The sequence below is a fragment of the Moschus berezovskii genome, chromosome 12, assembly GCF_049115385.1.
Source record: "Moschus berezovskii isolate FMDL1 chromosome 12, NW_MosBer_1.0, whole genome shotgun sequence".
In the NCBI taxonomy this organism is placed as follows: Eukaryota; Metazoa; Chordata; class Mammalia; order Artiodactyla; family Moschidae; genus Moschus; species Moschus berezovskii.
Genome location: NC_142471.1, coordinates 62,894,857 through 62,908,928, shown reverse-complemented (window position 1 = coordinate 62,908,928; position 14,072 = coordinate 62,894,857). Strand labels below are relative to the sequence as shown.

Below are 14,072 nucleotides of genomic sequence, written 5' to 3'. Positions count from 1 at the left end.
TATCGGATGAGTGAGTAAATTACTTCCCTTGGTGATGTTACCGTTTTTGTCTTCATCGCCCAAATATCACATATCATTAAGGCAGCTGTTATCTTCTCAGTTACCATAGCCAGACCCTAGTTCAGGACTTAACCATTCCCACTTGTACTCTTTCAATACCTTCTTCATTGACCATTTGCCTCTAGCCTTTCCTACCTCAGCTCTGTCCTATCTCACAGGAGCCTTCTTCCGTGAACATCAAAGGGATTTTTTCATTGAAATGTTTAATTCATGAGCTTAGGAGTTTGTTACCATTTTGTTTCTGCTGTCATCCCCATTTATCTTTCTCTCCTGCTAAACATTGCCTAATATTCTGATTCCAGCAAGGGGGAGCTGTTAGCCAGCCCTCACCCCCCACCCAGCTCTTCACCCTTGCCTCTGAGCAGCTTGAGTAAATCTGTCCCTGAACTAGTTATGTCAAGCCCTTCTTTCAGTTTGTGTAAAAACTCACCTCCATAAGCCTCTCGGACTCATCCCACTTGCTCAGATACAGTCTTTGCTAACTCCAGCAGTGGTCAGCCACAGCGCAAAAATAGGGACAATATGGCCCTGTTCCATTTTGTTCAGTACATGTTCAAGGCAGAGTAACGATTTGTTCACTCACTCACATGTTTCAGCACCTACTGTGTGTTTGACCAGACTTTGAGTCAAATGCTGGGATACAAAGATTGTTTAGAAATGGCAGTTATTAGTGTCCCCAGATCCCTCTAAAGTAGGTACATTCATTTTCTTAATTTTGTAAATGGATGAGATTTCATAGCTTTCTAAGGATTAAAGTACTTTTGCAAGATGTCTTGAGCATCCTAAAATCTTCCAGGTGATTCTTTTCTCTCGTCTCCAGAAGAATTAGATAAGTCTCCAAAGATGTGTTCCATTTTGAACTTTTCCGGATCCAAGAAACCTAAAGTTTAACTCCTATACTCTTAGCATCCTTTGTATGAATGCTCTTCCTGGGAAGTTCACTATTTTCCTGTCTCCCACGTTTTCAATCTGTTTAATCCTTTTAGATTTTGGTGACCAATTTGGATTTCCACGATGAGCAGAAGCGCCGGAACCTCAATGGGACTCTTCATGAGCTTCTCCGAATGAACATCGTCCCCATTGTCAACACAAACGATGCTGTTGTCCCTCCAGCAGAGCCCAATAGCGATCTCCAGGGGGTAAATGTGGGTAAAGTATTCATGAGGGCTGAGCATGCTGTAGACACTAATGCCATGCTATGCTGCATGTACTAACACCAGATGTTGGGCATAAACAAGATGGAGAAATGGGAGAGAAGCTGGCCTCCTGGAGCAGTGGTTGCATAAGCTCTTGTAAAATCAGGGGGTTTCATTCAACTGGTGAGGTGCAATATGGATTTAAGGTGGTGCTGTGAGCATGGCTTGTGTGTGTCAGTGGAGAGAAGGGGGCATGTTTGGAGAGGGGGTTGCCAATTGGCATGGTGTTTGCAGACTGAAAAGGCCTTTAAGAGCTATTATGCATATACTTAGATTCATTCACTTTGACTGCCAGAGCCTAGTTGAGTACTTCTGTGAACTTCTGTTTGAACCGCATAGGTCCCTGACTCACAACTTTTTATACTTGTATTTTAGGTTATTAGTGTTAAAGATAATGATAGCCTGGCTGCCCGTCTGGCTGTGGAAATGAAGACTGACCTCTTAATTGTTCTTTCAGATGTAGAAGGTACAAAGAAATGCCTTTTCTTTATATCCAGTCTTTAAGTACTGTATATGTGAGCATGAGTTCCCCTGATCTTTCCCCTGTAGACCATTATTTTCTGAGCCGTATGGTCTGAAGAAGGTTTTATGATTCAAAAAACGTGGCGGTGGAGGGGAGGCACCTGGGAGATGAAGTTTGAATGCTGTGAAATGTTGTCATTTCCAGGCACTTTAATTTTGTTTTTTACAATAGCTATATGGAGATATAATTCACATAACATATAATTTACCTTTTAAAATTTACGGTTCAATGAGTTTTAGTATATTCATATAGTTGTTCAGCCCTCCTCACAATTTAGAGCATTTTTAATCACAAGAAGAAGAAACCCAAACCCTTTAGCAGTCACTCCTCACATCCTTAGAAACCCTCCAGCCCTTGAAAACCTCGAATCTACCTTCTGTCTCTATTTTTTTTTCTTTTTTTAATTATTTTGACTGCTCTGGGTCTTCATTGCGGCATGTGGGCTTCTCTAGTTGTGCTGCATGGGGCCTATATTACACATGCTCAGTAGTTAAGATGCGTGGGTTTAGTTGTGGCATATGGGGTCTTAGTTCCCCAATCAAGGATTGAACCTGGGCCCCTTGCATTGGGAGCACAGAGTTTTATCAGTTGGACCACCAGGGAAGTCCCCGCTCTGTCTATTGATTTGCCTATTCTAGACGTTTTATATAAGCGTGGTCATGCGGTATGTGTATGTGATCCTTCATGACTGGTTTAATGTTCTCAAGGTTCGTTGATGTTGCAGCACATATTAGTACTTCATTTATTTTTATTGCCAAATAATATTCCACTATGTAGATACACTACCTGTTTGTAAGTTTTATTTACCTAATTGTCAAGATGGTAGACATTTAAGCTATTATAACTACTGATTCTGTGAACATTTGTGCACAAGTTTTGGTGTGAACATACTTTTTATTTTACTTAGGGGTAGAATTGCTGGATCATTTGTTCAGTCTTTTGATGAAGTACCAGACTTGTTTCCTAAGCAGCTGCACCATTTTACATTTCCCCTTCAGTGTATGAGGGTTCTAGCCTCTCCCATCCTCACCAACCCTTCCTTCTTGGTGTCTGCCATTTTGATTATAGCCATGCTGGAGGGTGTGAAGTGATACCGCCTTGTGGTCTTGATCACGTTTAGTTTTTAATGTAAATCATGAGATAACATTATATTAAATTGGCTCCACTATGGAAATTCCAGGCTGTGTGACTACTGTGTTCTTGTGTGTTACTCTGTTCCTCCCTGCTTGCCCCCTCCTCATGGAGGGCCCCTCCCAGCTCCAACTTGGCTTCCCATTCACTCTGTTCACTTTCTTAACCTGCTCCCATTTTGATCCATAGAGAATATGATAGAGGTACCTAAAGTGGGCCAAACCTACAGGATCCCAAAAGTCCCCCATTACGTTCTCAGCAAGTTAGGAAAAAACCTATTTAGTTCCCTACCCCACACCCATGGCAGGTTAATATGGCAGGATTTGTTCCCAGTATAGAGAAAGCCTGCATGTATCAACGAAGACCCAGCATAGCCAGAAATAAATAAATAAAATTATTAAAAATCATAATAATAAAAATAAAACCCAGTTTGAACTAGACTTTAGTAAACCTTAGTTTTAATGCAGCCTCAGACTACAAAACTGCAGGCTTGTGCTCTTAACTCTGATAGTTATCCACTGAATATTGATTTTTAGAAAGATGCCAGAATTTTAAGTACACTCTTAGTGGGTTTGAGAGGCTGCTATAACGAAAAAGAAAAGTAGGTGAAATATCAGAATGCTAGGAACTCGAGGTGTCTGGAAGTTTGGCTTAAATTGTCAAATACTATTTATGATCTCATAGCATAACGCCTTCTGAGAAGAACCCAGCCCTGAACCCCCAGAACTGTGAGCTGCTGAGTTGAGGCAGACGGGGGTTATGAGAGGCTGTTTCTTTTTCTGTGTGTAATTGCTGCTCGTGGTTTGCACTGCTGTGTTGTGCACTGGACACTGACCATTCTCACCACTCTGATGCCCTTACTCTCTTAGGGAGGATGCATTTGGCCTGATTGTATTAAAGATTTGGAGCAGAGGGGTGTATTTTAGCACAAGAAAAGCAGTAACTTGAAACCAGAAACATTGCTGCCTAAATGTCCTTCAGCCAGCCTCTGACTACTAGCAGTTCCTTCTGCCTGTGTTCCCCTTAGACCTCGCTTTTCAAGGCTCAGATACACTCTTTTTAAAGTGAAATTGTGAAGATTTTTAATCTTGGATGGTATGCATATAACATTTTGTGTAACTCTCATTTTATGTCGGTCTCCTCAGTTTTATAGAGGACATTGGCTTTGTGGTGACAAATCTGTGCTCTTATGCTAACTCAGCCTGACCTTCAGAGGCTTACCCATAATGTGGGGAATGCAGTGTGACTGTTTGAAAGGGTACTCTGAGAGTGAATGAGAACCTCTCATATTTCCTGCCCTTGGAAATAGTCACATTAAACAGTATCTGGCTGCTGCACTGCTTGTGCAAAAGCCACTCACCTTTTTCAGTTGCATCCTTAAGGTTCAGTATCATAAGTAGCAATGGCAAAGATGAGGACAGCTTCACTGTAGACTATAGGCAGGACCGGTAAATTTTGTGCCGGGGATATGGCCATGTTCTGATGCTGGCAAACATTGATTTACCAGGCAAAGTTAATAAAAGTATGTAAAGTACATCCTCCTGGAGCTTATTTTCAGTGTGGGTAGGCCCCATGGACCTCTTAACCTCTTTTCTCATCAGCGCTGGCCAAATAGCAGAATTTATCTGGATGAGTCGTATACAGAGTGGTTGGCAGGTCCCCGGGGAGGTCTCTCTTGGGGGTTGCTCACTTCTGCCTAAACAGTATTACTGACTCTTGTTTACTTTTTAGGTCTCTTTGACAGCCCCCCAGGGTCAGATGATGCAAAGCTCATTGATATATTTTATCCTGGTGATCAGCAGTCTGTGACATTTGGAACCAAGTCCAGAGTCGGAATGGGTGGCATGGAAGCCAAGGTAGGACTCTTGTCTTTACTGCCCATAACAATTTAAAAGCCAAACAGTATTTTATCCTTCTTGCTTTTGTAATTGTTTGAGGGCTGATGTATATATACAAAGATGATGCATATCTAAATAAAGGTTTAATGAAAATTGTGTACCTGTATTTAATCATGTCTTTCTATGTATTTGTATTAGTGATGTATAAAGAATGTGTTCATATTGTAACCTCTTTAAAGAACAGGGTGTGTATTTTTTATAATTCATAAATCCTCTTAAGTATTTTTATTAGAGCTCAAATATTTTCTGATAAAATCTTTTACAAAATTCTTCTCTCCCATTAATTTTTCTAAGAAGATATACCCTTTAGGTACAGCATCATTTGTAGCAATGGCTGAGGTGAAGACCACAACCCCATGTACGTAGCTCAGAGTACTCAGGATTATATTCTGGTCAAGCAGCAGGCTGGACACGTGCATTGAGGCACAACAAGTCAAATGTAGAAGTCACATGTCTCAGTGCCAGTGTCTTGGAGAACACACTGAGCACAAGTAGCAGATTGGTTCCTCCTTAGACAACACGTGCCAGGATTGGGCTGAGATAAACACATGGGCTGAGTGTGTCTTCAGAGCTTCTGAGCTACTTGAAAACCTTCCTACAGATACTTAAATTGTTTAGTATCACATTGTATTTTCTTTGTTTTTGCATGTTTAAAGTGCAGGGGTCTAGACCCTGCAAAGGTCTGGATCACGAAGTATTGAATACTTAAGTGAATGCCGTTTCAGGTATCCCTGAACCTGTGTGATTAATGGTTGTATCATCATGTATGTTATACTTGTACCTAATCAGAATTTCATAGTCAGTAATGAATAAATGCCATTTAGATATTATCACATTAATTGTTCTTTTTAAATATTAGTAAAATTTCTAGATATAATTTGGAATAAAAATCTGTTTATATACTTACTGGTAAAAAAAAAATAAAGGTCTGAATATCATCCATGGATCTAACTTCTCCTATTAGGTGAAAGCAGCTCTCTGGGCTTTACAAGGTGGTACTTCTGTGGTCATTGCCAATGGGACCCACCCCAAGGTGTCTGGGCACGTCATCACAGACATTGTGGAGGGAAAGAAAGTTGGCACCTTCTTTTCCGAAGTAAAACCTGCAGGTAAGTAGTTCTTCATAGTGTCCCGTGGTCTGTGGATGATAGCTAGTGCCTCCATGGCCAAGATGGGGCTAAAGACAGAGCTCTCCTAGGAGAGCTCACAAAATTGATGTGCTGATAGTATGAAATATGGTGTAGTTTTGAATGCTGCTTGCAAAATTGGATTCTCCTATGTTTTTGTAAAACTTATCTAACCCAACTAACTAAGCCTCCTTTATCTAAAATCATTAAGTTAAAGAATATAAGTATCCATTTTCTCAAGAAACATTTGCTAGGCCCATGCTGGATGCCAGGTGCTAGTGAACACTAGAGATGCAAAGATGTATAAGAAATGGTGTGTGTGCTCTCAGATGTTCAAAAAGTCAGCATTGTCATACAATCTACATTCAGCAGTGCAGACATATTAGAAAATTTAAGCCAAAGTGGAATTGAGAACTCATGTAAATCATATTATGTGCAGACAGGTTCTTGTGTTTCTGCCTGAGTTAATCTGGTATGCTCGTCTGCCAGTTTATTGGTCAGAGTGATCTCTGGATGTGAAACAAGCATATCATGACCATGAGCTGATGTCTACATATGTTCTTGCAGGCCCTACTGTGGAGCAGCAGGGAGAAATGGCTCGATCAGGAGGAAGGATGTTGGCCACTTTGGAACCTGAGCAGGTAATAATCTTTGCTGATAGTTCTGTTAGTTTTCAGAGCAAGTCATGCTGTGAGGTTTAGTGCACAGTCAAGCTTGTTTCTCCATCTATTCCTCAGGTCCCATAGAGTTAAGTCTGAGTAATAAGTATAATTCAGATTTGTTTAGCCCTTTTTCTCTATTTCATTTTCTCCTCTGTCTTTTATCGGCTGAAGTCTGAGGTAGCTTGGCATCATTATGATGTTTTGATCAAAAGTATCATGAAAATCATGAGACCAGAGAGGCTCCCTAATCCTGCCACATACTGGGCAGGGACATGTAGGAAAGTAACTTGTTCCAGCTCACCCAAATCATCTAGCTTACCTAAAGATGGAAGCTTCAGAGTCTGTTCCATAGCTTCCCTGTCCACAGTGACTCAGTCAGCTGAAGCAGCAGATGCAATAAAATGTGAGAAAGCCGGGGGGAAGCAGGGGCTGGCTTCCTGATAGTTGTGATGTTAAGGCTAGATTTGAAAGTGATGTATGTAGGTTTCTTCTGAGGAGTTCTTTGGCCTGAGAGTGGAGAAGAAAATGTGAAATGACTACAGATAGAGAGAGGAAAGCCCAAGAGGACCCTAGTTTCTCTTTCTCTTTAGTCACTTACCCCTTCAGTAGTCACTACTCTGATTTTCTGTGTCTTCTTATCTAGGTGGGTAAGGATTGGGGTCTCCTCCAGCATTCAGGACTGGATTTTTCCCTGTTGACTGAATTCATTTAATAAACATTAATAATTGTCAAAAAGAAGAACTAGATGCAAAAACTTAACCTGGGAAATCAGGTATACAGCTGGTGCTGTTAAATAAGTGCAGTGTGTATATCATGCTGATTCCAAGTGCTGGCCCATCTCATCAGTGAACCGAGTAATGCATGCCTTCTCCCCAAACACGAGGCTGGGGTTTGTTCGTCATCGTGATCAGGAGTGGTAAAGAGGAAGAAAAGTGGAGAGATTAGTACTGAGAGAGGAAGGAAAAATGAGGGGAGTGTTGGTAGGGAATGAGTGCATGAAGGAAGGAGATTTCAGTCACTGGTAATGGGACTTAGGAGCAAGACCTGGCACACGCAGAAGAGTAAGTCTAAAAGCGTAGTATGCGTTCTTCATGGGTTAATATGTTTGCTTATTTGTGTTAATCCTTTACCTTTCTTCGTAGAGAGCAGAGATTATCCATCACCTGGCCGATCTGTTGACAGACCAGCGAGATGAGATCCTGTTAGCCAACAAAAAAGACTTGGAGGAAGCCGAAGGTAAAGAGCAGGCAGCTGAGTCAGTGTTATGGAGGGATTTGTTTTGGTTTTTATTCTTTGTTTTACCAATAATTCGTACATCATGGTCTGCCCAAAGACAAGATCGTTATAGAAGAAAGTACATATTACACATCACTTTTTTATTGAGGGTTGGTGGCTGGTATTTGTTGGGATTTTTTAAAGTACATCTACTACCTCCACGCCTTTTCTTAGATATTCTGTACAACACCCACCCACCCTTCACCTGCTGAGGGGCTTTTTGCATTCCCCACACATCACAAGTCAGAAAGGAAAAAGATTGAGGACTGCATTATTTTAGACATTCAGCTAATAGCAGATAACATTTACTGAGGCCTTTGTGTTGCTGGGCATTATGCTAAGGAATTAACAGGCAGGATCTCATTTTCTCTTTAGAATATGGTGCCTATAAAATAGCTGCTGCTGCTGCTAAGTCACTTCAGTCGTGTCCGACTCTGTGTGACCCCATAGACGGCAGCCCATCAGGCTCCCCCGTCCCTGGGATTCTCCAGGCAAGAACACTGGAGTGGGTTGCCATTTCCTTCTCCAATGTGTGAAAGTGAAAAGGGAAAGTGAAGTCGCTCAGTCATGTCTGACTCGTAGCGACCGCATGGACTGCAGCCTACCAGGCTCCTCCGTCCATGGGATTTTCTAGGCAAGAGAGCTACTATTTATTATCCCTGTTATACAGAGGAGAAAACTAAAGTAGAAAGAAGTTGTTAACGTGCCTAAAACCATACAGTCAGTGACAGATCTGGGAACCAAACCCAGATGGACAGTGTATATAGAAGAATAGTGGAAATAGTTGGTGCAGCCTGTGGTGAAAGATAGCTTTATCTCCTTAACCAGCATGTAGTCTGCCATCCAGAAATGCCCTGGAGGTCCTAATGATAGAGTAAGCTGAACTTATGTTACAGACAACTAAATTACATGTTGAGTCAGACAGGCCCTAACTTTCTCTCTTTTTCTTAATTCTCTGTCTTTTCCATCCTAAAATAATGGGGCTTGATTTTATAGAGTTTATATATCCTTGTGAATAAATGTACCTCAAATCAAACATCCAAATTAGTAGATTCCCTTTAAAAAAAAACCTTGCAGAGCTCATCAACAATACTTTCATTCCTTAAAACATTTTTGAGCCATTACCTTGGAACTTTCTTTGGACTTTACATCTGATCTTTTGAATTTTTGCAGTATTGGAAAACCACAAAAAATTTCATAAATGGAAGAAGTCTTTTTTGACATCTTACTGAAATATTTAGTTTAAAAGAATTAAGACCCACAGAGGTTAAAGCTGCTGCTTAAGATCACACACCTAGTTATTGGCAGAGCTCTGACTTCTGATCCGAGTTATCTCTAGGAATCCATAAGGACACACATGACCTAAGAACAAAGTCTAGTGTATATATGAGCATAGTAATTTAACTCGGCGAGCCCAGTTTAGGAAATTTTCCTAAGAAAAGATTGCAAGAGTTAAAAACAGCTCTGCATGTAAAGATTCTTTAAAAAAAAAAAAAAAAAAGATTCTTAGAGCAGGATTATTTATCCCAATGAAAACTGGAAATAACCTGAGTGTTTAATAACATTGGTACAGTCATGTGCATTGAACTGTATCAAGTCAATGGGATGTTAAGTAGTAATTAAATTATTTTGGCAACATGGAAAATGTATATGCATTATGAGGTGACAAACTAGAGTATAATATTTAATATGCACTACAATTAAAACTTGATTTTTAGCACATGGGGGAAAATGAAGAAAATTAATGTAATTGGTTGATGAAATTATGGTTTCCTTTTTTTTTTTTTCTTAATAAAAGGTTGGTTCCTCCACTCCAAAGTAAAAGTCTTTATTATTTTGTCTTTGGTGGTTATGACTATAACAAAGAAGGGGAAATTTTTCATAGTATCATTCAGCATTAATCATAATAATGATTTGGAATGTGTGTGTGTGCTTAGTCATGTACGACTCTTTGTAACCCCAAGGACTCTAGCCCGCCAGGCTTCTCTGTCCATGGCATTTTCTAGACAAGAATGCTGGAGTGAGTTGCCATTCCCTTCGCCAGGCAATCTTCCCGACCCAGGGATCAAACCCAGGTCTCCTGCATTGCAAGCAGATTCTTTTCCGTCTGAGCCACCAAGGAAGCCCAATGATTATTTGTGATATGTGATTCCAAATGGTTTTCCTGACTGTATATGTGAACATGTATATATATAAATGTGTGTATGTGTGTGTTAAGAGAGATAATCACATAATGCATAGTTAAATTTAAACAAAATTCTGTATATGAACTTACCATAATTCTATTTGTTTTCTTTTAAAAGAAAACATCTTTACTTATACCTATTGTAAAACAAATTCACTTGTTATAAAAAAAATAATGCAGAAAGATAGATCATCACTGTTCTTAAAGCTTTCTGACATGTATCTGTGCATATGTATGTACAATATGTGATAATTAGGGTCATATCATACATGCTGTTTTATGGTTTTCCTTTTCCACAAACTATATCCTAGACAGCTTTCCATATCAGTATAGTATGTGATTTGTCAGATTTCCTAAAGGGCTCACATGTTAGGCTGCATTGTAGCCCATTGGGTGAATCTATGGGTAGAATCCAGTTCCCACTATTATAAAAATGCTGTGGTAAATATCCACCCTACATGTAGATTTGCTCATGAAAATGATAAATTTCTGGAACTGAAGCTGCTGGCACTAAGCTTGTAGGTGTCCACACCTTTACATGATGATGTAATCTACCAAACTGCCTCTCCCAGCAAAGCTGTGTAAATGATATGTCCTTGTCTCCCGAAACCCCGAGTTCCTTGTCTGCTCCTAACACATTGCCACGTGTTCAGTAAAACAGCTGTAACCCACCCAGGTCTACTGCTTCATAGTGTACTCTTCACACCTCTTCAGGGAGACTTGCAACTCCTCTGCTGAAACGTTTGAGCCTCTCCACGTCTAAATTGAACAGCCTGGCCATCGGTCTGCGGCAGATTGCGGCCTCCTCCCAGGACAGTGTGGGGCGAGTTTTGCGCCGAACGCGAATTGCGAAAGACTTGGAACTAGAACAAGTCACTGTCCCAATTGGAGTTTTATTGGTCATCTTCGAATCTCGCCCTGACTGCCTACCCCAGGTATGTGACTGATGCCGGCCATTGAAGTAGGGAATTGGAGGAAGAACATCTTTTCAGGACTCGAGATAAATCTCCTGGAGATATCTTTCTTTTGTTTCCCTTCCTCCCACCCTTTCTCCCTCCCTCCTTCCCTTCCTTCCTTCCTTTCTTTCCCCAGAGATAGTTTTTGTGACTTTATTCTCAGGTTGCTCTTAAGGCAATTTATGTTTTTGATTCTTCCAGTTATAAGAACAGTAATTCATATGTCCATTTTACAGTAGAAAAAACCTTAAGCTTATAGAAGTCAATATTCCTGTCACACCTTTAAGGATGGAACTAAACCTTGAGCCCAGATGAATCTCCCATTCTGTGATGATTCCATGCTTCCGCTACAGGGGGCACAGGTTCAATTCAATTCCTAGTCAGGGAGCTAAGATCCCACATGCTGTGCAGTATGCCAAAAAGACAAAATCTTAGTTCACCAGAGCACTTTGTTCCCTGACCACAGAGTGTATGCTACCCTGCTGTAGGCATTCATCTAATAGCTGGTTTTGCGCATTTGATAAAGACCATTTAATATCAATGTCACAGATGGCTTCCTGTAGGTGCATCTCTTAGGAAGAAGAACTTTCAGTAGTTGAGGGAGCCTAACATGTGAGCCCTTCAGGAAATCTGGCAAATCACAGACTATAATTGTGGAGAAACCATGTGACAAAGATCTTGCCAAGCAGCCATGCTCTGAAGTATAAGATGGAATTAGAGGGTGGCTTTCTTTGTGGCCCTAAATAATTCCCAGAAATCTGGAACCAGTCCCCCACTGGACTGACAACAGGATGATACCAGCTCTTTCTTTGCACTAGCCCCAAAATTTCAAAGAGAGATTCTGTTTAGAAACAAAGAAACAGAACCTTTTCTTCCCACATGCTTTGTGGAGGCTACTCCCTGACATGATCTAAAACCAGCTGGTCCACTAAGGGACACCCATACTGTTGGGGTCTGTCCTCAACTTGTGGCTGGTGCTGTCACACAGTCCCCTCTGTGTACATATCTGTCTCATGAAGAACCCCTCAGAGATAACTGTCAGCTGGTAGAAATGGGTCCTAAGTCGCTCTGCAGGCTGTGTCCGGGAAGTTTCTCTGCCACCTTTTATCCATACTAACGAATACTTCACTGAGAAAAAGTTTCCTCTTATCCAGTTACTGCTGAGATTTCTCACCTGGGATCTTAACCTTGGACGGCATCATGGAATCCATGAATCCTGAAAATTACTTGCAGAATGCTGTGTGTTTCTGCATTTATCTGGGAAAAGTTGACATAATTTTTGTAAGAGGTTCATGAGCAACAAAAACAAAAAAGGAGTAAGAATTATTATTCTGGAGATAAGCATGTTCAAGCAGGTTTTATTTTGTAAAGTTTCTTTTGATATATTACAAAAGCCCGAAGATTTTCATTCATCTCTAGAGCGTTCAGAAAGTTCAGCTTCAGGCCTCATCAGATCGGTGTCATTAGCCCTTTACTCCCAGAGGGCAACTAACTCTCTTAGATGGCCTGCTTTGTCCTGCCATTAGTCTCTTCCACAGCTGTGCAGGGGCTCAGCACCAGGCATTAGAGCTCTCAGAGCAATGAAAGGGCCATGGTAGGGTGTGACCAGAGATACTGCATAGCCTCAGGTGCTGCTGAGTCAGGTGGAGTAACACCTAAGTCAGGAGGCTCCCGAGCACCTGTGGCCGGAGAGGGTAGGGCCTGTGTGACCCTGGGCACTTAAATTGGGTTACTTCGTAATGGTGCTGAGGAGGCTGTATAGTACAGTTTCTTAAGATCTGTGCTTTGGCTCTGGGGTAAAGGTTCCCAGCCCTGCCACTTATAAGCTGTGTGTCCTTGAGGAGTTTCCAACCTCTCTGGGCTTCAGTGTCCTTGTCTGTAAAGCAGTGGATAAAACAGGTACTTATTTCACTGGAACGTTGTAAAGATTAAACATGGTAGACCTTATAAAGTGATTAGCACAGTACTTGGCACAGAAAATATGCTCAGTGTTTCACTGCATTCCTCTTTGATCTGCAGGTGGCAGCCTTGGCTATAGCAAGTGGTAATGGCTTGTTACTCAAAGGAGGGAAGGAGGCCTCACACAGCAACCGAATCCTTCACCTCCTGACCCAGGAGGCCCTCTCAATCCATGGAGTCAAGGAAGCTGTACAGCTGGTAGGTCCCTGGGAATGAGCTAGGTCAGGCCCAGAGGAGCCAGGCCAGGTCTTTGGATGTTTGAAGCAAACTTCAGGCTGCAGAAGGCCAAGCCACTTGTATAGGCAGGCTTGACTGGAGGAGCAGCAGGTCCTGTGTGCCTGTGATGTTGGACAGCGCTGGTGCTTCCTTGGCCCTAGTTGGGTGGCTCATGAAGGCTTCTCTCACACAGCTGTGTTCTGGTACCATTGATTGACAGGAATCATTCTTGAGGTCATAGGCAGAAGGAATACCAGACCTAGAGTGTGAGGCCTGGGCTCTGCTCACTGGCAGTGGTTTAGGCCAGGTCTGATGAGATATGTTTTATGAAAGTTTGTCAGAAACCATCATGCAGCTTGCATGAGGTCATGCTATTAACACTGTTATTGTTATGGTCATTACTTTAACAATTGTGTCACTCTCCTCAACCATCCAGTGGAGGTTTTGAACTACTGGATGGTTTTATTGAGCGCCTACTGTGGACACAACACTTTCATCCATCGTTTCATTTAATCCTCACAACAACCCTGTGAAAAGGATACCATTAATTATTAGGTCCATTTTATAGATGGAAGAAAAATAGGCTCATTGGTAAAATAACACCCCAGAATCACTCAGAGTTGAGATTTGGACCCAAGCAGACTCCAGATCCTTCTGTTTTTGCCTTGAGTCCCACTTGTGCATACATTCCAGGATACTGTTGGCTGCTGGTGGGGAGGGGGGTTGGTGTATCTACAAACCGCCTCATTACATGCTCCCCACCAAGAAGCTGGGCTATTCTTACAGCAACATAGTGGATGGAAAGAGCACAGCCTGTAGTGGTTTAGATCTCGGCTGCACCATATCCTCATTAATGTGACAGATTTCCTCCTCCTTCCTGTTGG

At 41.6% G+C, this 14,072-nt stretch overlaps 1 protein-coding gene across 3 annotated transcripts in view; it reads left to right on the top strand.

The window, feature by feature from the left end:
- ALDH18A1 (aldehyde dehydrogenase 18 family member A1) overlaps positions 1-14,072 on the top strand; it is a 40,141-nt gene that overhangs the window by 17,642 nt on the left and 8,427 nt on the right. For 2 of the 3 annotated variants that reach the window (XM_055425022.2, XM_055425021.2), the window contains exons 6-13: positions 1,047-1,205; positions 1,632-1,722; positions 4,642-4,766; positions 5,773-5,917; positions 6,503-6,576; positions 7,740-7,833; positions 10,772-10,992; positions 13,033-13,170. In XM_055425022.2, the coding sequence (XP_055280997.1) occupies positions 1,047-1,205; positions 1,632-1,722; positions 4,642-4,766; positions 5,773-5,917; positions 6,503-6,576; positions 7,740-7,833; positions 10,772-10,992; positions 13,033-13,170 (1,047 nt within the window). The remainder of the gene's footprint in view (positions 1-1,046; positions 1,206-1,631; positions 1,723-4,641; positions 4,767-5,772; positions 5,918-6,502; positions 6,577-7,739; positions 7,834-10,771; positions 10,993-13,032; positions 13,171-14,072) is intronic. The other variant, XM_055425024.2, reaches the window with a different exon arrangement.